This window comes from Xenopus tropicalis, chromosome 8 (genome assembly GCF_000004195.4).
Source record: "Xenopus tropicalis strain Nigerian chromosome 8, UCB_Xtro_10.0, whole genome shotgun sequence".
Classification (NCBI taxonomy): Eukaryota; Metazoa; Chordata; class Amphibia; order Anura; family Pipidae; genus Xenopus; species Xenopus tropicalis.
This window is the reverse complement of record NC_030684.2, coordinates 23,880,627-23,901,160: the sequence shown is the minus strand read 5'-3', so window position 1 is coordinate 23,901,160 and position 20,534 is coordinate 23,880,627. Positions and strand designations below refer to the sequence as shown.

At 43.6% G+C, this 20,534-nt stretch overlaps 1 protein-coding gene across 3 annotated transcripts in view; it reads right to left on the bottom strand.

Moving 5' to 3' along the window:
• Positions 1 to 9,441: 9,441 nt before the first annotated feature.
• The window catches only part of wnt7c (wingless-type MMTV integration site family, member 7c), a 28,742-nt gene continuing 17,649 nt past the window's right edge, over positions 9,442 to 20,534 (bottom strand). For all 3 annotated transcript variants that reach the window (XM_031892045.1, XM_031892044.1, XM_031892046.1), the window contains exons 3-5: positions 14,358 to 14,584; positions 11,257 to 11,528; positions 9,442 to 10,517 (exon numbers count right to left, since the gene is read on the bottom strand). In XM_031892045.1, the coding sequence (XP_031747905.1) occupies positions 10,038 to 10,517; positions 11,257 to 11,528; positions 14,358 to 14,584 (979 nt within the window). In that variant the 3' untranslated portion in view covers positions 9,442 to 10,037. The remainder of the gene's footprint in view (positions 10,518 to 11,256; positions 11,529 to 14,357; positions 14,585 to 20,534) is intronic.

Here is a 20,534-nt window from a genome sequence, read left to right as displayed (position 1 = left end):
ATTTTGCAGTTTAGTAGGGGGCCCCAATTATATGCAAGTTAGAGAATGGGAGGGGGGCAGGAGGTGGGTGCCTATGTGCCTCCCCATGCCTGGCCCTTATGAATGAATACCTAGTTGTTGATGCATTCTTCAAGGGTATGCAGGTTTCACCCAGCCCCAAACTGGTGATCAGTGGATTCTGGCAAATGCCAAAGGGTGTACTGTAAGATGCCATAGACTGTGTAGGGTCGGAAAACAATATGGCTGATAACATGCAGTTTTTGCACTTTACTCTCTGCCTTGTAAGTTGTAAATGACCCCCACAGTTTCAAGAGTCAGAACCAGCAGTGTTGCGAGAAGCAGGGTGGCACTGCTTTCAATCCATAAAAGAATGAATTTGATGTATAACAGTCTTGTACCAAAGGGGCTGCTAAAATTCTAAACTAGTTGATAAATATAAAGCTTAAAGAGGTTGTTCCCCTTTGAGATAAATAAGTATGATAAGTAAGCTTACTTATCATACTTATTTATGGAAAGTCTTTATGAAGAAAGACTGGCCAAGTTGGGTCTGTTTACACTGGAGAAGAGGCGTTTAAGAGGTGACATGATAACTATGTATAAATATATAAGGGGATCATATAATAACCTTTCTAATGTTTTATTTACCAGTAGGTCCTTCCAACGCACACGAGGGCACCCACTCCGTTTAGAAGAAGGGAGGTTCCATTTAAATATTCAGGACAGATTTTTTACTGTGAGAGCTGTGAGGTTGTGGAATTCCCTCCCCGAATCAGTTGTGCTGGCTGATACATTATATAGCTTTAAGAAGGGGCTGGATGGCTTCTTAGCAAGTGAGGGAGTTATGGGAGAGATCTCTTAGTACAAGTTGATCCAGGAACTGGTCTGAATGCCATATTGGAGCCAGGAAGCCCTCTGCTGCAAATTAGAGAGGCTTCAGATGGGTTTTTTTTGCCTTCCTCTGGATCAACTAGCATTTAGGCAGGTTATTATGGTTGAATGTAATTGGACGTACATCTTTTTTCAATCTAACTTACTATGTTACTATGTATGATGTAGATAGTGCTATTTTAAGACAATTTGCAATTGGTCTACATTTTTATTATTTGTAGTTTTTTAGTAATTTTACTTTTTGTTTAGCAGCTCTCCAGTTTTGGGTTTCAGCAGCTATTTGGTTGTTAGGGTCCCAATTACCTTAGAAACTAGGGGTATATGAATAAGAAAGAACCTGAATAGAGAGATTAAGAATACAGTAGTAATAACAATAAAATTGTAGCCTCAAGGATCAATAGTTTTTGGCAGCTAGGGTTAGTGACCCCCTTTTAAATATTGAAAAGTGTAAGTAGAGGAAGGCAAATAATTAAAAAAAACGATATAAAATGAATAATGAAGAACAATTGACGGGCTAGAAATTCTATAACATACTAAAAATTAACGTAAAGGTGAACCAAACAGCTAGTTCCTATTTAGTAGAATAGTAAAGGCCACACCATAGTGCCACTGTTTAGTAGTATTTCCTTTTTTTTTTGCCAAGGGTTTATAACTGCCTTCTGGCTGTGAGGATCAAAGTCTCTAGGAGCCACAGAGTGGGCTGATAGGCTGTATTTCTATCATTTATAACTTATCTCTCTTTTCCCCCCTCTAGTATGTCATTCACACAGCATCCTGGATGCTTGGGCCAGTGATTCAGAGGCAGTATTGGATTTTTCTTAATGGCTCTACTGTTAAAGCCCATTATCACACCAGCAGCGCCGATAACATTGAGGCTGGCAGCAAACCAATGTGGGCTACAGTTACAGACACCTAGCTCTTGTGGGACAGAACCCTAACAAGAGCTGCCAGTGTTACCGAGACTTAATCAATGAAGGATAGCAGCTCCCAGAAATGAGACGTCGCAGCCTATCACCCAGAAGTGATCACAGGCCCCCTTGCAGGCCAGCACAAAGTGCTCCATTTCTCTCTCCAAACCATCCAAAGGCGCCAGGATGGAACAGGCATCATTCCCTCTACCCGTGACCTTCTAGCAGTGACCAGTGTCAATAGGGAGTGGGGAAGAGATAGTATAGTGGTTTCATAGATGATGTGTGGTTAAAAGGAAGTCTGAAATCTGGCTGTAATCCTGGAAACATGATAGTGGACCCTAGACAAAATAGAAGCTGAAATAAAAAAAAAAAAAGATAACTCTTTAAACTCATACACACCACATTCCAATGTTCTGCCATTATTTTGGTGTGCTTCTACTTCATTAGCTGCATGGGGCTGATTTTCAGGCTGGGGATAAACGCAGCCCGAGAATCATCCCCTAATAGAATCAGCCTTTTCATATGCCTGCACCCAGAGCCATAGCAGAACACAAAAACGCCCCGGTGGGCCCTGCATTATAAATACACCCTTGCATCATGACAGGCACCTACATGTGTGATGTCACATGCACATGCGTAGCGGAAGTGACGTCAATTCCTTCAAGCTACTCAACCCCTTTGGAAAGCCATGGTGGGGCAGGGGGGTGCATGGGCATGCTGGCCACAAGTGTAAAAAAAATGTAAGGAACGGGGTGCGTGACTGGGGGCCCTTGGGGTAGCAGCCCTGGTCTGATCCTTGACACTGCATGCACGGCTTGGGTGATGGCAGCACTGCTATTTTGATTTCAAGTGCAATATCTAATATTCACATTACTCAGCATTACACATTCTCTTATTCACTAATAAAAAACGTTTGTATTTTTATAGTATCCCTTTCCATAAAGGCTAAATAAGCTCTAAATTATATATTTTTATATATTTATTAAAGGGGTTGTTTACCTTTAAATTAACTTAAAAGTATGAGTGATATTTTAAGACAATTTGCAATTAGTCTTCATTTTTTCTATTTGTAGTTTTTTAACTATTATTTTTAAATGAGAGACTGGAATATGACTAGGCAAGGGCCCAAATAGAAAGATAAGTAATAAAAGGTAACAATAACAATATAATTGTAGCATTATACAGCAGTTTTTTGGCCTCTGGGGTCAGTGACCCCCATTTCAAAAGCTGGAAAGAGGCAGAAGGAGAAGTCAAATAATTGAAAATCTGTATGAAAGAAAAAACAAAGGCCAATTGAAAAGTTGTTTAGAGTTAACCATTCTATAACATACTAAAACTTAAAAGTGAACCACCCCTACTAACTAAACATGCTCCTAAACACTTTGTGTTCTCAATGTAAAAACTGGAATAATTGCTTGTGTATTATCTACAGGGATGATTACTCAGCATCTGATTAATTAGCTGTCAGTGGCTCTAGCCTGTCTGATTGGTTGATTACTCCCCGTACCTTGAAACTCTTAGAAGGAGTTAGATATCTATTAAGTTGCCGCTTTTGTGAAGAACAATCCAGCAGAATGATCCAGGGAGGTGTGACCGCAAAGGGCCTGCAAGGTATTTGTGAATGAATATATATTATACATATCTATATATATAAATACATATATTATAAATGCTTGATAACAATCTCAGTCATTACATGTAAAAACTCGCCTGCCTCTTGAACAATTCTGTCTGTCCCACAGATATTCCAAGAATGTATTGAGCAGTACCTCACACAAGCACAGGCCCTGAGGAAATCTGACAGGGTAAAATCTTAAAATTTTATTAAAAGGAGGCTTTGGCATTTCCAGCAAAACAGTACAGGAACCAAAGGCAGGGTTGGCAGGATGGTAGAAATGTTGCGGTTGGCAGTAGGGGTGGCATGGCTCTGAGCAAAACAGAGGGTTATGGGATACTGCAGAGTGTATAATACATAAAGTAGGCAAGGCAAACTCTGTCCTTTCACAGATGCTGTTATCCCACCGCTACCATAGATATCATCACTCCCTACTATACCTGCTATCCCACAGCCCCAGTCCCTTCCCAGAGGCTATTATCCCCCCACTGCTACTATAGGCACCATCTCTCCCTACTATACCTGCTATCCCACAGCCCCAGTCCCTTCCCAGAGGCTATTATCCCACTGCTACTATAGGCACCATCTCTCCCTACTATACCTGCTATCCCACAGCCCCAGTCCCTTCCCAGAGGCTATTATCCCACTGCTACTATAGGCACCATCTCTCCCTACTATACCTGCTATCCCACAGCCACAGTCGCTTCCCAGAGACTATTATCCCACTGCTACTATAGGCACCATCTCTCCCTACTATACCTGCTATCCCACAGCCACAGTCGCTTCCCAGAGACTATTATCCCACTGCTACTATAGGCACTATCTCACCCTACTATACCTGCTATCCCACAGCCACAGTCGCTTCCCAGAGACTATTATCCCACTGCTACTATAGGCACTATCTCACCCTACTATACCTGCTATCCCATAGCCACAGTCGCTTCCCAGAGGCTATTATCCCACTGCTACTATAGGCACTATCTCACCCTACTATACCTGCTATCACATAGCCACAGTCGCTTCCCAGAGGCTATTATCCCACTCTTACAATAGGTGCACAATTGCAATACTGACATTTTTTACTATTACAATTAAATACTTTTGTGGCTTGATCTTACTTAGCATATGCAGCACTCATTTTGTACATTTGTCTTTTTAAATTCTGTTTTACTCTGTATATTATAACTATAGAGAATAAAACCTCTAAAGCCTAGATGAAACTTTTTTTGTTTTTACTAGTGCTGAGGCACAACACCTTTTCTAGCAGAATTTACCTTTTGGGTTTTCCAGTGCCATTCTCTTTCTCCTGTTCTTCAGGGATAAAGGAACAGGGGTAGTAGAAGGTCCTATGAATCTAGTAGGCTACACCAATGAGAAGGCCTATATAAATTATACCTGGAAATCTTTGAAGACAGGCTGTAGGCTAAAAAGCTTTGGGCTGCTGGTCAAGTCCAAACACTGAGATTCATAATAGGCCACAGCATTTCAAGAACACAGAGGAAAACAGCCCCCCCACCAGGCCTACTGAATAGTTTCTATTGCATCTTACACCAGCCCTTTTGACACTGTGCTTAGCCTACTGCAAGGACTCCCACTTTAACATAAAAGGTACAAACTTTACTTGGTTTCCTAAATGCCAAAGTGTTATCAAGAGGCACATTCTAAATGATTAATTATGGATATAATTGTTAGCCCAGGGGTGTGAGACTTTCAAATTTACAGCCTTTGTGAGTGATGAGTTTGACACTCCTTTGTGGGAGCATGGTTATTCTCAATGGAAGCAAAGCATTTTTGGATGAGCCATGTGACCACCTCTGGGCCAGTCAGAAGGCACGACAAGCAGGCCTATAGATGGATATTCATACAGAAAGGCCTGTGTGCCGTCAGTCGTGTCTGTTTTCCTTCCCTACGGGTGCAGTGGGAAGCAGACGCCCTTTTTATTCCAGCTCCTTGGCTCCATAGAGAGAGAGCTCAGTCTGTTGGGACTTGTTATTTGCGAAAGGCAGCCAGCTCTCTGCTGTTTCATGCTTATCCCTACATCTCACTGTTTATGGAATGAGGCAGGTGCTGACATCATCCCCCAGGTGTGCAGAGTTTTCCCCTGCGGGGCTAACACTCAGAAGGCGTCACCCTGACTCACTCTCCCCACAAGATATTGGGTTTGGATGGCCAAGTCACTCGGACCATTTTTCCCAAGTAGCTGTATGGTATTTCACATGCAGCATTGCAATATCTCTGCCTTCCTAGCACAGTCTTGGGCTTTAGAACTGCTTAATAGGAAATGTATCCACATGTACAGTTTTGCTCGTTTGCAACCCCAATGTCCTTTCTCCTACAGGCCAGAAGTCAGACATGATTTAGAGCTGTAAGTTAAAGTTCAGCAGCAAATAAAGGAGTTGGATTGTGTTTGTTAAATGGCCAGTGTATCTCCATATTCCTAAAGTGGAACTCTGGCTTCTGAACCAAAATTTGTTAAAGAGCCCCACACAACACAGAACCCCTCTAATATACCTATTACTGTAATCTGTTCCTTCAAAAAGTATCAATAAATACCATTTTTATATGCAAAACAGTTCTTCCCTTTCTGCATCATTTGAAGGAGGGACTAAGGGAAGGAGGGACTAAAGCATTGATGTTACAACTTCTCCACAGCTTACAGACAGCCACAGCTTACAGACAGCATGCAGGAACTAAATAACCCACAGTGCATTGGGAGGTTTCCTTTCCTTATTGTTATCATGTATGATATCTGGATCTGGAGGATGCAGGCTGTAGTCAGGTTGAGGAGAGCCGACTACCTCAAGTTGTGTTAGAGTTGTATTCCCCTTTAAATTTTCCAGGGGTATCCATAAAAGGTTCTGAGAAGTTGTTGTTGACTGAGCCTGGAGTTTTAGCCTTGCCTAAGCAGCCATTGTTACCTGCTTGTTGACCACATGCTTCTTATCACCTCCCACATGCTTGATGTTCCACTTATGCCACTACAAGGAGCAAGAATAGGTGTGGGTTGGCAATTATGTTATACTGATGGTATAGCACAACTGGAAGTATGGCCAGCAGATTGAGGCAGTAAACGGCACTAACCATAGCACCCCCGTGTGTGACTGATTCGCTTGTGATCCTCTCGTAGTGCCTGCAGGCTACACTAACCTATTATGCAGAACATTTATCAAGAGTTAAAAATAGGGATCAGTTTTACAGCCCTCTATTTATTAGCCTCAGATTTTTAGAAGACTCCTTCAGTCTACGAGCCAATGTAGGGGACAGGAAAATGTTTCTGTTCTCACTTTTAGGTCTGTTGATGACTTTCTACAGTTCTAAGGGGTCGTTTTCTATTCCCTGGAACACAAGGCTTACTTAGTGCTCAATGACAGTGCCCCAAGGTCGCCGAAAATGACCTTTCTAGTAGCCCATTGCAAAAGATAACATTTACAGGCCTGCTGTTGGAAAGAAAACATCTGATTACATGTTACCAGATTCGGAGCAAACAGAATGCCAATTGTAACATTAACAATTTATTTATGCACAATCAGACCAGAAATTCCATCTTGACACCCAACTAGGATCTGATGAGATGCTGGATGACATGGCCTGTTAAAACTTCTATTATTGATCCATATGGAGCCACGCTTTGGTTGTTCAATCAAATATGACATCCAACCACTTCAGTCTGTGAATGACCCATTTGTCTACAGTTACATGTCAACAATACTGGACTTGGAATTAAAATAGACCCTGACATTTCAAGTACATAGAGGCCAAAACAGCTTCCCCCCACCCCCGCCAGCATAATAAAGAGTGACTGTGTATGGCATCTTATAGCAGCCCCTATGGCAATTGCCAGAACCCACAGATTGCCAGTACCAGCCTGCATGTCAATAGACGGGTCTGTCAGGAGACTGGAATTTGTCCCGGTGAGCTCTAGCCTTAGTGGGCCCTTTGCCATTTGTGGAGCATAGAGCATTACCTTTTTTTCTACCCTTTTCAGGTTCTGTTTATTTCTAGCAGTGAAAAGCAAAGGAAAGAGTTTAGGAGTCTGTGATGGGGTCAGAAGACAGAAGCCAAATTTATTGCAACAGATAAGCAGGATAATCCAGGGAGGCTGTAAAATTATATAGGGTCAGCAGGGGGAATTTCTCAGAAAGAATTTGCACAGTTTAAACATACCTCCCAACATATGAAAAATGAAAAGAGGGACACCACGCCCACTTTTGTGGCCACGCCCCAATTACCACGGGCCATTTAAAAAAAAAATACTCTATTTATATAGTTGAAATGGCGGGATCAGATGCAGATGTGCTATACCCTCATACTGTACTACCTAAGGAAAACAATATAGCAACTCCTACATATAAAATACAAATATAGAGAGAAGGCGAGTTATAACCATGTACCAGTTTTTGTCCCCCCATACACAGTACCCCATACACAGTGCCCCCAATGGCCCAATAGACAGTACCCCCATACACAGTGCCCCCATAGACAGTAACCCCCATAGAAATTACCCCCCATACACAATGCCCCCATAGAATCTGCCCCCGTAGACCATACCCCCATACACAGTTCCCCCATAGTGAGTTATAACCATGTACCAGTTTTACCCCCCCATACACAGTGCCCCCAATGGCCCAATAGACAGTACCCCCCATACACAGTAGCCCCCATACACAGTAACCCCCATAGAAAGTACCCCCCATACACAATGCCCCCATAGAATCTGCCCCCGTAGACCATACCCCCATACACAGTTCCCCCATAGTGAGTTATAACCATGTACCAGTTTTGCCCCCCCATACACAGTGCCCCCAATGGCCCAATAGACAGTACCCCCCCATACAGGGACAGTTGGGGGTATGGTTTAAATGTGAGAGCAATAGATAACAGAGTCTTAAAAAAACATATTATCTGATCTGTAACAGTGGGGAAAAAGAGTTTCTGCCTGCACACTGTTTGCCTGTGCTATAGTCTGCACTCTGTTTGCATCTGCTGCATTGCTCTGTGCTCTTACACAGCTTGTTCTAGCAATAATGCAACAAACAGGACAGAAACAGAAGCATGGATGCCCACATAGAATTAGTCATGAATGTGCCTTATCGGAAGTTGCCACACTGGCCTCAGTGATATTTTTATGTATAAAATGTTCCCCACAGACTTCAGTGAACTGGCATCCAGGGGGTGGAAACAGTGCCTTTTGACTATATTAAAGGAGAAATAAAGGTAAAAACTAAGTCAACTTTATCAGAAAGGTCTATGTAAATACAGCCATAAGCACTCACAGAAAAGCTGCACTGAGTTCTCTATCAAAAGAAACACAGGATTTATTGTCTCCTTTTTTTGTGAACATGTTCTTCGGTATCTGACTTCCTCTCTTTTAGGGCTCCTTTAGGTTTGGCCCTCATGCCCCCATGCAGGGTTTGTTTGTTTTATTGTTACACCACTGAACTAGCTACAGTAGCTCCTTAAGAGCAAAAATGCATTTCTCCAAAGTTCCCCAATGACAGAGCTAGGCCAATGAATATAGGCGCCCCCAGCTCAGCAACTAAACACTACTGCCCCAGCCTAGTGCCTAGGGTCCCAGCGCCCCCTCCCACCATTGTGCTCTAGGGATGTGCCTCTTCTGCTTACCCATAGTTCTAGCCCAAAGAAGCTCCACTGAACTGAGCTGATCAGCTCATTTTGTGAATGTGTGGAGATCTCATAAGTGTTGTAAGAATGGCACTTCTGTCATTTGAGCATTATTTTGTCTACCCTGTATAGATGATGAGAAAAGAGCTTTTGTAGGATAAACTACGGTAGAATTTTAGTAAAGAAAAAAATATATTGTATTTTCTACAGCAAATAAATACGTGTTAAATTACCTTAACATACTTATATGGCCTATGAGATCCATTGTGACTAAATGCTAACAAAAAGAAGAGGGTAAATTAGAGGGACATGGGGCAGAAGTGCTAAAATCTATCTACCCTGTATGTATTTCAGTAGTTGTACAACAGTGCATGCCATCACATTCACCCAAAATACAAACAGCTGGAAGAGTAAACCACTGACAGATATTTATATTAAATTTACGTTAAATAACCTTGGTGTACATAAAGATATATTGCATGTGAAATTTTACAGGCAGTTGGAAGAGGGAATATTTGTCGTACCTGCAGGCCAGGAAGTGAACAGTGCAAGAACAAATAGCTTCCTGCAGTCTGCTTGAAATTCCCATGCACTTTTATAGGCTTTTCTTTTTATGAACAACATAATAAGGTGACTTTCTGATTCCATGCTGTAGCATTTAAAACTCTGACCCGCCTTTGAGGAGCTGCCACTCACAAAATGGGTGGGGAAATGGACAGTAGGTGTCAGAAGATGTAATGAAGGTTCATTGCTTCACCTGACACCTACTGTCCCCCACCCAGTTTGTGAGTGGCAGCTCCTCAAAGGCAGGCTGCATATATAAATACATTGGTAAGGTTGCAGCATCAGTATGAGTACATAAGGTGACAAAGCAGGTCACATGCTTTCATTTGCTCATCGGTTGTTTCTTCTCTGGTGCATTTTAGTGGCTAACCATTGTGCTTCAGTGTTTGCTACACCGCCTGAGCTTTTACATTGCATGGCCATGGCCTTCCACCTGTTTAATTACAAGTGTAGGCCTGCGTCCTTTCACTGCAAGTGCTGCAAGTCACATGGCAGCACCAGTGGAACTTGCAGTGGCACTGCCATGTGTGAGTATACTGGAAAGTCTTGTAGCCCCGGCCACAGCACAAGAGTTCACAGCTGTCTGCTTGAGTTGATGTACGGTTACAGAACCGTCCATAGGTGCCAATGCTGCCCGTGGCATTGTCCTTTTCACAGAAACTGGGTGAGCGGTCTACGTACACCAGATCAGTTTCGGCCGGCTTGCTATAGCTTTGTGGGTTCTTTAATTTGAGGAAAGTGGGCAAAAGCTGGCGCCTTCCTCTCACAGCCTCGACCATAACTGCCTGCTTGTACTTGTCCATAATGGCATAGCCAACCTCTCGGAAATGAGGCAGTGTCAGCCAGCATGTCTTCAGGGTACAGGACCCTGAAACTCCATGGCATTTGCACTCCAAGTGGATGTTCTTCTCCAGCAGCTGAAGAAATAAAAAGTGTGAAAAAGACACCATAAGCTGTGTGGTTTAACTGCAGCCGCTTGTGGAGTGATAGCACATATCAACCAATTTAACAGCTATAAAAATAATGATAGCCAAACTATGACTGGTGTCTGGGTATTTTTTTCAGAGTGTTTTGTGAATCATAACTTAGTAAGTTAGGTTGAAAAAAGACATACGTCCATCACGTTCAACCATAATAACTTATAGAGGTATGGGACCTGTTATCCAGAATGCTCGGGACCTGGGGTTTTCCGGATAAGGGATCTTTCCGTAATTTGGATCTCCATAACTTAAGTCTGCTAAAATTCTTTTAAATATTGAATAAACCCAATAGGTTTGTTTTGCCTCCAATAAGGATTAATTATACCTTAGTTTGGATCAAGTACAAAGCACTGTTTTATTATTACAGAGAAAAAAGCAATCATTTTTAAAAATTAGAATTATTTGCTTATAATGGGGTCTATGGGAGATGGCCTTTCCGTAATTCGGAACTTTCTGGATAACCGATCTAATAATTAATCGCAATAAGTAATGAGCCCAATGCCTAAGCTAATTGCTAATTAATTGTCTGGCCTCTTTTTAGTGTTAGCCATAGGCTTGTGTTTGATACAAGCTTTACCAATGGCACTGCGTCAGCCTGCTAATGATCTTACATTGTTGCAACTAATCTACAACACATCCTAGGTGTGTACATGAACGCTGATTATTATGGCATTACCTTCCTGCCCACCATGTTGTTATGCAGGTTCATCAGAGTTCGAGCATTGCGCTTTACTTCCCGGGCATCCACAAACTCTCGGGAAAAGCGGATACCATATTTCACATCAGCCGAGCATCCGCCCCACCTCCACCCTTTCTCTGGATCTTGATAGCCGTTCTTCTCCCGGTCACAGCTGCAGTAAGTGAGGTTTCCTTGGCTGCATGCGTTGGTGATGGAATGGGCAATACCAGCTGACAGGATGGCATAGTAAAATGCAGTTTCCCGGCTACCTGAAAAATAATAGCGGTTAAGCAAAATTGTGTAGGTGTATAGCAGCTGGTATAATTATAAACAGGTATGGGATGCATTATCCTAAAACCTGTTATATAACAGGTTTAAATAACATCTCCCGTAGACTCTGGGATGCTGGGGGGGAGCAGGAGGAAGCAGGTGGACACTGGGGGGGAGCTGAAGGAAGCAGGTGGACACTGGGGGGAGCAGGAGCATGCTGGGGGGAGCAGGAGGACACTGGGGGGAGCCAGAGGAAGCAGGAGGACACTGGGGGGGGGGAGCAGGAGGATTATGGGGGGGAGGGGAGCAGGAGGACGCTAGGGGGAGCCGGAGAAAGCAGGGAGACACGGGGGGGAGGGGGAGCAGGAGGACACCTAATGCTTTGTCAGCATCTTACCTTCTAGAAGGAAGCAAGCAGTTATACAATGTAATAAAGCTCAATTCCCAATGTTCACTGTCTTTTTAAAGAGACATTTTATTGCATAGACTGCTTAGAAACTATGGAAGACTTTTTTAAATACGGTGACTGATATCCATTTATATCTGCATCTGAAATAAGTCCAAATACAGTGCCTAAACAGATGCTTAAGCACAGCACAGACCGTTTATAAACACAAGACAAATACATTCTGAGGACACTGGGGGGAAGCAGGAGGACGCTGGGGGGGAGCTGGAGGAAGCAGGGGGGAGCCACCTGAAGCAGTGGGCAGCGGGAGGAAGCAGTGGGGGAGCAGAAAGCAACGGCAAGTGGCCATAGTATGAGGACCCAAGGGGAGGACCACCAAAGTTTTAGGGGGCCCTGGTCTGGCTAACAATGTTTTATGGGGTCCCTGCCCTGGCACCAATGCAGAACTTAACCCCTGGCCACCAATGTTTTAGGGGGCCCTGGCTACCAATGTCTGTGTGTCCTTTGTACTGATGGGAGGGGTCACTGGGGGAGGGGACATTGTGGGGTGGGGGCATAGGAAGAGGGGGGGGCAGAAAATTTCATTTTGAGGGGCCGCGTAATTTCTGATAGCGGCCCCAGTGTCAGACTGGCCCACCAGGATACCAGGAAAACTCCCGGTGGGCCCAGGTGTCAGTGTGTCAGAGTTTTTGGGAGGAGAGGAGGAATTAAAGTTTTGAGAGTGGGCCCATGGTCCAGGTGGGCCTCTGCCATCTCAGACCGACACTGGGCAGCCCTGCTTGCATATTCCACAGTGCTTTACAGAGATCGTATATCCGTCCCTATCCCATTTATGCACACTTGGGTTAGTGTTAACAGGAGCCAGTTAACCTGCTTATATGTTATAATAGTGTTGGAGTAAAATGGAGTGCTCATCACTACATTGCAGTGTCATTAAATAATTCTGCTTCTAGCAGTGCTCAACACACTCAGCATCATGGTCCCTGCTTCTTCCTACCCTGAATGTAGTATAAAATTCCCAGAAATCCCTAGTCCTAGTATTAGTATAGTATAAGTAGAGATGCACAGTGTTAGGCTGGCCCACAGGGATCACAACTCCATCTTGACAAAAGGGCTGGCAACAAAACCAGATTGACGTATAAATGCTGCTTAAATGTGATATTTATTTAAGAATTTAATACATCATAGTGCATTTAAGCCTTATGCATTTCATGCCAATGCTGGGCACTTAATCATAACCTACGTCAGTCAGGTTTTGTTGCCAGCCCATTTGTCAAAATGGAGTTGTGATTATTTACCTTAGGTGAAGGTCTGGGGCATGTGCACCCGGACCCACCGTTCCCAGTGGTGAGTTCAACTTTATAGGACTCTTTTTGATTTATGTGGCCCACAGGGATACCAGGAAAACTCTTGGTGTGCCCAAGTGTTAGAAGGCCCTCCTGTTTATACATCTTTTTTGCAAATTTCATGGTCATTCCTTAATTTTGTATGGGAGCAAAGAGGCTAAATGGAGAGATGAAAATATGTAAAAAATGAGACTAGGAAAATATGGAGGTTGAATGAGAAGAAAAGGAAAAATAGTTGAAGAGTGTGCTGATGGTCTAAGGTTTCCTGGTTGGTCCCTGCCATCCCAGTCTGATGCTGGAGATACATTAAAAAGAGAATTTCTGAATTTGGATATTTGGAAAAAATGCATCATCTGCAAACTGAAAACTGCTGCATTCAGTTGTCCCCATGACTTTCAGGGTTTGGGTTCGGTTTGGCTGAACACTACCAAATCCTGAACTGAATCTTGGATCCAATATATCAATGGCCACATGTATTGCAGTGAACTATCTCCTGCCTTTTGTGCTATTAGCAGGCTTGTTTCCTTATATGAGTTCCCTCTACTGATGTAGCGATAGAATAGGGAAAGCATAAGAAGGGAAGTTGGGCACAAGAAACCAGGAAGGGGTCAAAAGAAAGAAAACAGAGAGAGATAAGATTTGGGAAATTGAGACTCTATGTCCATCGTAGGCCTGGACTAGCAAGAGGTAGCCTGGACTGCTGTAAGATGCTGTTGACAGTCACTATTTATTGGGCCTCTGTCCACAGTTCAAAAAAAGGGACTGAAAGGGAAATCAGAAAAAAAATATTAAAGAAGCGGAGCTGGAATTTGGGGAAGAATGTTAGAAAAAAAAGAGAAATTGATATGTGGTAACAGAGATATATGGAAAAAGGAGACGGAAACAAAATATTGGTAGAGAAGCAGGAGAGCGAATGGCATGGATCCTAACTTTCTGTACTTACATTCTTGATTAGGCTATACAGTGCCTTGGAATACAAATCAGACCCATAACTAGTTCTATAGTTTTAATGGATAACTGCCCTTTGATTCTTCTTTATTCTGGATCTTTTAAATGCTCAGACACGTCACACATACCTACTTTTAGCTCCTGTCCAAAGACACTTGGTTCCCCTAGAGAAGTGCAGTTCCACCGACTGTGCTGGAACTGATACTGACACTCTTCAGTGCCCAAGCGTGCTCCTGTACCTACAGCAATCATGGCATCAGGGCGCGCCTCACAGATGGTCCTCTGACGGGGTGACAGGCCAGGCATCTTCCTACAGATGATGCTGGCTCCCAAGGCAAGAACTGAAGAAACCCCCCTGGGAAGAAAGCAACGAGAGCTGGAGGATCAGAAAATAGTGAGATTAAATGGCCCACCATATATTGTTAATAGGAACTCCCGGTATTCCTCATCATCCTGCTACCCTCATTGTTGGTATACATAAAAGCATTTGGGACTGTTCTCTCTACAAGATATATGAAAGCAAGTTCAAAAAACCTTGGCAAAACAGAAATAACTATTCGGATAAAGACGCCAGCTGTGGCGACACCAGGGCAGAAGAAGAGTATTTCACAATATAACTAAAAAACCAACAGATGTGGGATTTGTTTGTAGCATAGTAAAATGAGCTACAACGTGGCCATCAGACACTTCCTTTTTCCACTGGGGACCCAGAAAAATAGAACATCCAGGGCCTTTTCAATTATAAAAAAAAAAAAAATTTGGCTTTTATGGTCCTAACAGTATTAGTGGTTGTATATATAGTTTATGTATGTGAGTGTATAGATAGGTAAGTATAGGTTGTGTGTGCTGGGTTTACTTGGATGGGTTGAACTTCATGGACTCTGGTCTTTTTTCAACACTATGTAACATTGTGCCTGATTTAACCAGTGCTTGATGTGGTCCTCAGCTTGCAGCATTTTCTTCCTAACTTTGTGTGCCAAAACTTGGTCAACAGAGAACTTGCCAGCCAATATATGCCATTCCTTGAGTGGCCACTATAGCCAGAATGTAAGCTCTGAACTTGCTATTAGTGTAATGGTTACTCCTAACTTCTTCAGTGCTGCAGGAACTTAACTGTCTATGGAGAAGGACACACCAAGCGTGATACTCCCTCAAACTGAAAGATTATCAGCCCTTTTCTACCCAAGTATAGATCCCTATTTTTTCCCACTCTGTTACACCTGTGGCTGGGATAAAAGTCATACAAACATAAAAATGAAGCACCCCTAGTGCTCTTTAAAGGGGAACTTCACACAAACACAACCAAAACGTTTTGAAAAGTAAAAATAATTTCAAACAACTTTGCAATAAACATTGTTTAAAATATGCCTTTGTAATAATATGGTTTGGAACAGTTACCTAAACCTGCCTCCCTATTCTCCTGCTGATCTGGCTGACTACTTTACTCAGCCTGCCTTCAGCCTGCATCCTCCAAATCCAACAATCCCCTGCACACTTGATGTCAATAAGGAAAGGAACATCACAGTGCAATGCATTGTGGGCTATATAGTTCCAGCGTGCTGTGTGGAAGCTGTGGAGAAGTTGGTACAATTTGTAACATCAATGTTTTAGTCCCTCCTCCCCTGCCAGGTTTTTAAATGACGCAGACTGTTTTGCAGCTGGATTTTACCATATGAAAATTATATTTATTAATACTTTAAAAGAACAGATTACAGTGATGGTGGTTTGGAGGCCCTCTCTTGTTTTTTTATAGCTTTATAAATAATATGGCAGCTCCCAAATACATATGAAGATAAAATATTTTGGGCATCTATCAAGTTATGCTCTGACTCCTGCCTGAAATGCATGAGAGGCAGGCAGGCACAGATGTAGCCTTAGCTGAATGCCATATAATTACTAAGCATTGCTTGTGCTGAATGAATGGTTAAGTGAGTGCTTCATTAATGAAATCGACCATCTGCGAGCGCAACAGCATGCTCCATTGTCACTTCTATTTACAAGCAAGCGGGCCCTTTTGGGTTAAGAGCAGAAGCCCAAGTCTAATTCTTGCCAAGCCGGGCAGAGATAGGGGGTGGTGGAATAGTCACAGATAACAGGTCATGAAATCCTACCGATCCATCCACAGCCTGTAACTGAACTGCTTTATACCACACAAGGGACCATTCTCTGCTCAGCTCCCAGAACAAAACGCCTGTGTGTTCTGCTAACTGATCAAGAGCTCTGTCACTTAACACTAACGTTCTGCTCCTTTTAAAAAATAATGTATTTATTTGCGACGAAATAAATAGGACACTCTGAGGAATGGACGTAGCTGAGCGGTCAATTGAAAAGAGTAGAACACTGTGAACTCAGTGGGCTCTGTATGCTCCATCCCTGTCTGTGTTCTCTCATTCGTTCTGGACTGGACTAAGAAGTCCTACATACGCAGGGCTGGGCATCAAAGCAGCTGGCACAGTGCTGGAGTCACTACAGATAATTGTTTTTATTATTTCACAGATATCCAACTCCAGGGGAAATGCACAAAGCAGAGGCTTGGCAGGTAGCTTAAAGGGGCCAGTGGCACAAACATATTAAAAACTGATGACGTTATTTGTATCCTGTTCTTGTGGTAGGCACACTGCCCTTCCACCTCCCAGCAAACCACCCTGTGCTGGATAAAAAATCTGGTGCTCAGTGCAGAGAGAAACATCAGGAGGCTCAGCCCAAGGCTGGAGATAAGGATGGGACTCTGTGCCTCTTTCCGCTCCCTACCTTGTGCCTCTAAATGACTTGCTAGGTAGAGGGTGGGAAGGGGGACACCCCTAACTAATACCGCACTGACTGATGGAATGTGAAGGACTCTGTTCTGAGTTTCTGGGTTCTGAGCCAACGATTGGCTGATGACTGGCTGATGATGATGGCTGTCAGGGCCATATCTATATATAGGCACACGAGGGCCTGTATCTAGGGTGGCAGCCCTCAGGTGCCTATATAGTCAATTATTATTATTGTATTATTATTTTTTAAATAGAAAGCCTCCACATCCACCACCAGATACTTCCTGGCCAAATCTGGTGGCAGAGCTGGCGGCGATCTTGGGCGCATATGAAAGGGATGTCGTGTAGATGAAGTGATGTCACGTGCATCCATATGTGTGATGTCATTTCCTCAACCGTAGGGCTTAATTAGGTTTTGTGCCTTGGGTGGCCCCCAGACCTAAATACAGTCCTTGAGATGTCTGCCTTTTCTGCGCTTTGCACACGGTGTGGTGCATTGTAAATGAGGGTACCAAGTAGCACCCTGACCTGGGCAGTGACATCAGTGAGTAACCCTTTTCTTGTCCTTTAAACTGATTGTACTGTCAACATAAACATAGGTTTAATGTGTGCCCAGCAAGCAGCCATTGGTGGGGGAAATAGGGGTAACATAAGATGACTGTGAATTTGAGATTAAAGAGCACCAATGATTTATTCAGTCTAGAACAGCCAATTACTGACACCATCACAAATTCGCCTCTGGCCATTCTAGGCTAAAGTTTACCTGGGCATCCCCTCCGCCAGAGATCCAAATGTGAAGACCAGTCTGAGCCCTAGGCACATACCCTGCCATACTAGCAAGGATCATATAAGTGCACAGCCTGAGCTCCGAGACATCTTGATTAGAGCCTTCATTTTATACAAACTGAGATGAGTCTGACTAACAACACTAGCCATGCCATTAGAGAGCTGCCCATCTCCAATGTATTTTTTATGCGTAAGGTTAGGTGCAGGACAACTGGGTTAAGTTCTCCTCTCTGAAGGCAGGACAAACTCTTAAATGATTCTGTGAACTCCTCCTCTTCCTGTGTCTCCCTCTACCCTCAGTTTTTTGACATTTCAAGCAACCCTCCTCACTTCTGCACTAAAGCTACACTAGGGGGTAGATTTATCAAAATGTGAGTGTAGAGCTTAATATATTAAAACTCACCCATGTTCTATATATTCCTATGGGATTTTTAGAAGCATATTTATCAAATGGTGAGTTCTAAAATTCACCAATTGATAAATATGCTTCTAAAAACCCCATAGGAATGAATAGAACATGGGTACGTTTTTATGTATTACGCTCTAAACTCACATTTTGATAAACCTGCCCCTAGATGTCCTTATTATAAGGTGAGCTCCTTTCTGTAGGCGAGCCTCCTGCTTGGTTGTGTGATCCCTCAGATATTGTGAGCCCTGATTCTCTCCGGCAGGTGAGCCCCTACACTGGTTGAGTGCTCCCACAGTAACGAGTGATATATGTATAAATAATGCATATTACATATGGACAGATGTCCATTCATCCCTCTTCACATGAACCCCTCCTTACTCTCGGAACGTAAGCCGTGAGCCCTCTCTACCAGGTGAGCACTCTGTTTCAGGGTTGCCTGCAGCTCTTAGGATGGCCCTCTCTGCCAGTGTTGCTCCGCATATCAGGATGGCTGACAGTTTCTCCCCCAGTGATCCAATGCGCTTTTGGCACCTGTGTACGTATATCCGCCAGTGACTTCCAGATCACGTCCTTTGCATTTGGCGCAAATCTGGTACCAACTGATTTATACTCCTTTTCTGTACATTCAATATGGAGAATGGCACAACTTAGATCTCATTGAAGATTTATCAGGTCCGCTGCCCATTAACCAACCAATTGCTGCTACCGCTCACCCTAAGAAAAAACCTCCCCATCCCCTTCTCACCTATTCTGCCAAAAATGATCAGCCCGTGGACTGATACAGTTCAACCTCAAAACTTCAGCCCTGGTTCATGCTGACCCAGAGTCTCCCAGTCCACAGCATTTTTCCCCTGGACCGGTTTCAGCACCCTTATGAACATCCCCTTCAGGGTCACAAGGACACAAAATCTGATTCCCAAGAGAGTTCCCTTTCCAATTTTAATTCTTGTCAGATGAATCTACCACTCCCAAGAAACCTGATAAGATCAAAGCTCTTCTAAAGTACTTGTGTAATACTCTAGAAAAACAATATCTTAAGTGGACAAGGTACTAGGTAACACCCCCAAAAAATCCAGAGCATTTCCTACTAGTAGATCTATCACACAAACCATTTCTAAAGAATGGGCAGATCCTGACAAGCGCAGTACTATTTTGCAAAACTTTTTTTAGCAAATGCGCTGTGGCAGACAAACTTAAGCAGATCTGGGATAAATCCCCCAAGGTAGACTCTGCTATTGCTTGCCTCTCTAATGCCTTAGAATAGCAGCAAAATTTTGGTGCCAGGAGTGTAACAACTGGTTAGTAAGGACCCCTGGGAGACAGCTGCTATAGCCTACTCTTCATAGTAACTCATAGTAAGTTGGGTTGAATAAAGACATACGTCCATCACGTTCAACCATAATGCCTATATATAACCTGCCTAACTTCTAGTTGATCCAGAGCAAGGCAAAAAAACCCATGTAAAGCCTCTCTAATTTGCCGCAGAGGGGAAAAAATTCCTTCCTGACTCCAAGATGGCAATCGGACCAGTCCCTGGATCAACTTGTACTAAGAGCTATCTCCCATACCCCTGGATTCCCTCACTTGTACTGAGAGCTATCTCCCATACCCCTGTATTCCCTCACTTGTACTGAGAGCTATCTCCCATAACCCTGTATTCCCTCACTTGTACTGAGAGCTATCTCCCCTACCCCTGTATTCCCTCACTTGTACTGAGAGCTATCTCCCCTACCCCTGTATTCCCTCACTTGTACTGAGAGCTATCTCCCCTACCCCTGTATTCCCTCACTTGTACTGAGAGCTATCTCCCATACCCTGTATTCCCTCACTTGTACTGAGAGCTATCTCCCATACCCCTGTATTCCCTCACTTGTACTGAGAGCTATCCCCCCTACCCCTGTATTCCCTCACTTGTACTGAGAGCTATCTCCCCTACCCCTGTATTCCCTCACTTGTACTGAGAGCTATCTCCCATACCCTGTATTCCCTCACTTGTACTGAGAGCTATCCCCCCTACCCCTGTATTCCCTCACTTGTACTGAGAGCTATCTCCCATACCCCTGTATTCCCTCACTTGTACTGAGAGCTATCTCCCATACCCCTGTATTCCCTCACTTGTACTGAGAGCTATCTCCCCTACCCCTGTATTCCCTCACTTGTACTGAGAGCTATCTCCCATACCCCTGTATTCCCTCACTTGTACTGAGAGCTATCTCCCCTACCCCTGTATTCCCTCACTTGTACTGAGAGCTATCTCCCCTACCCCTGTATTCCCTCACTTGTACTGAGAGCTATCTCCCATACCCCTGTATTCCCTCACTTGTACTGAGAGCTATCTCCCCTACCCCTGTATT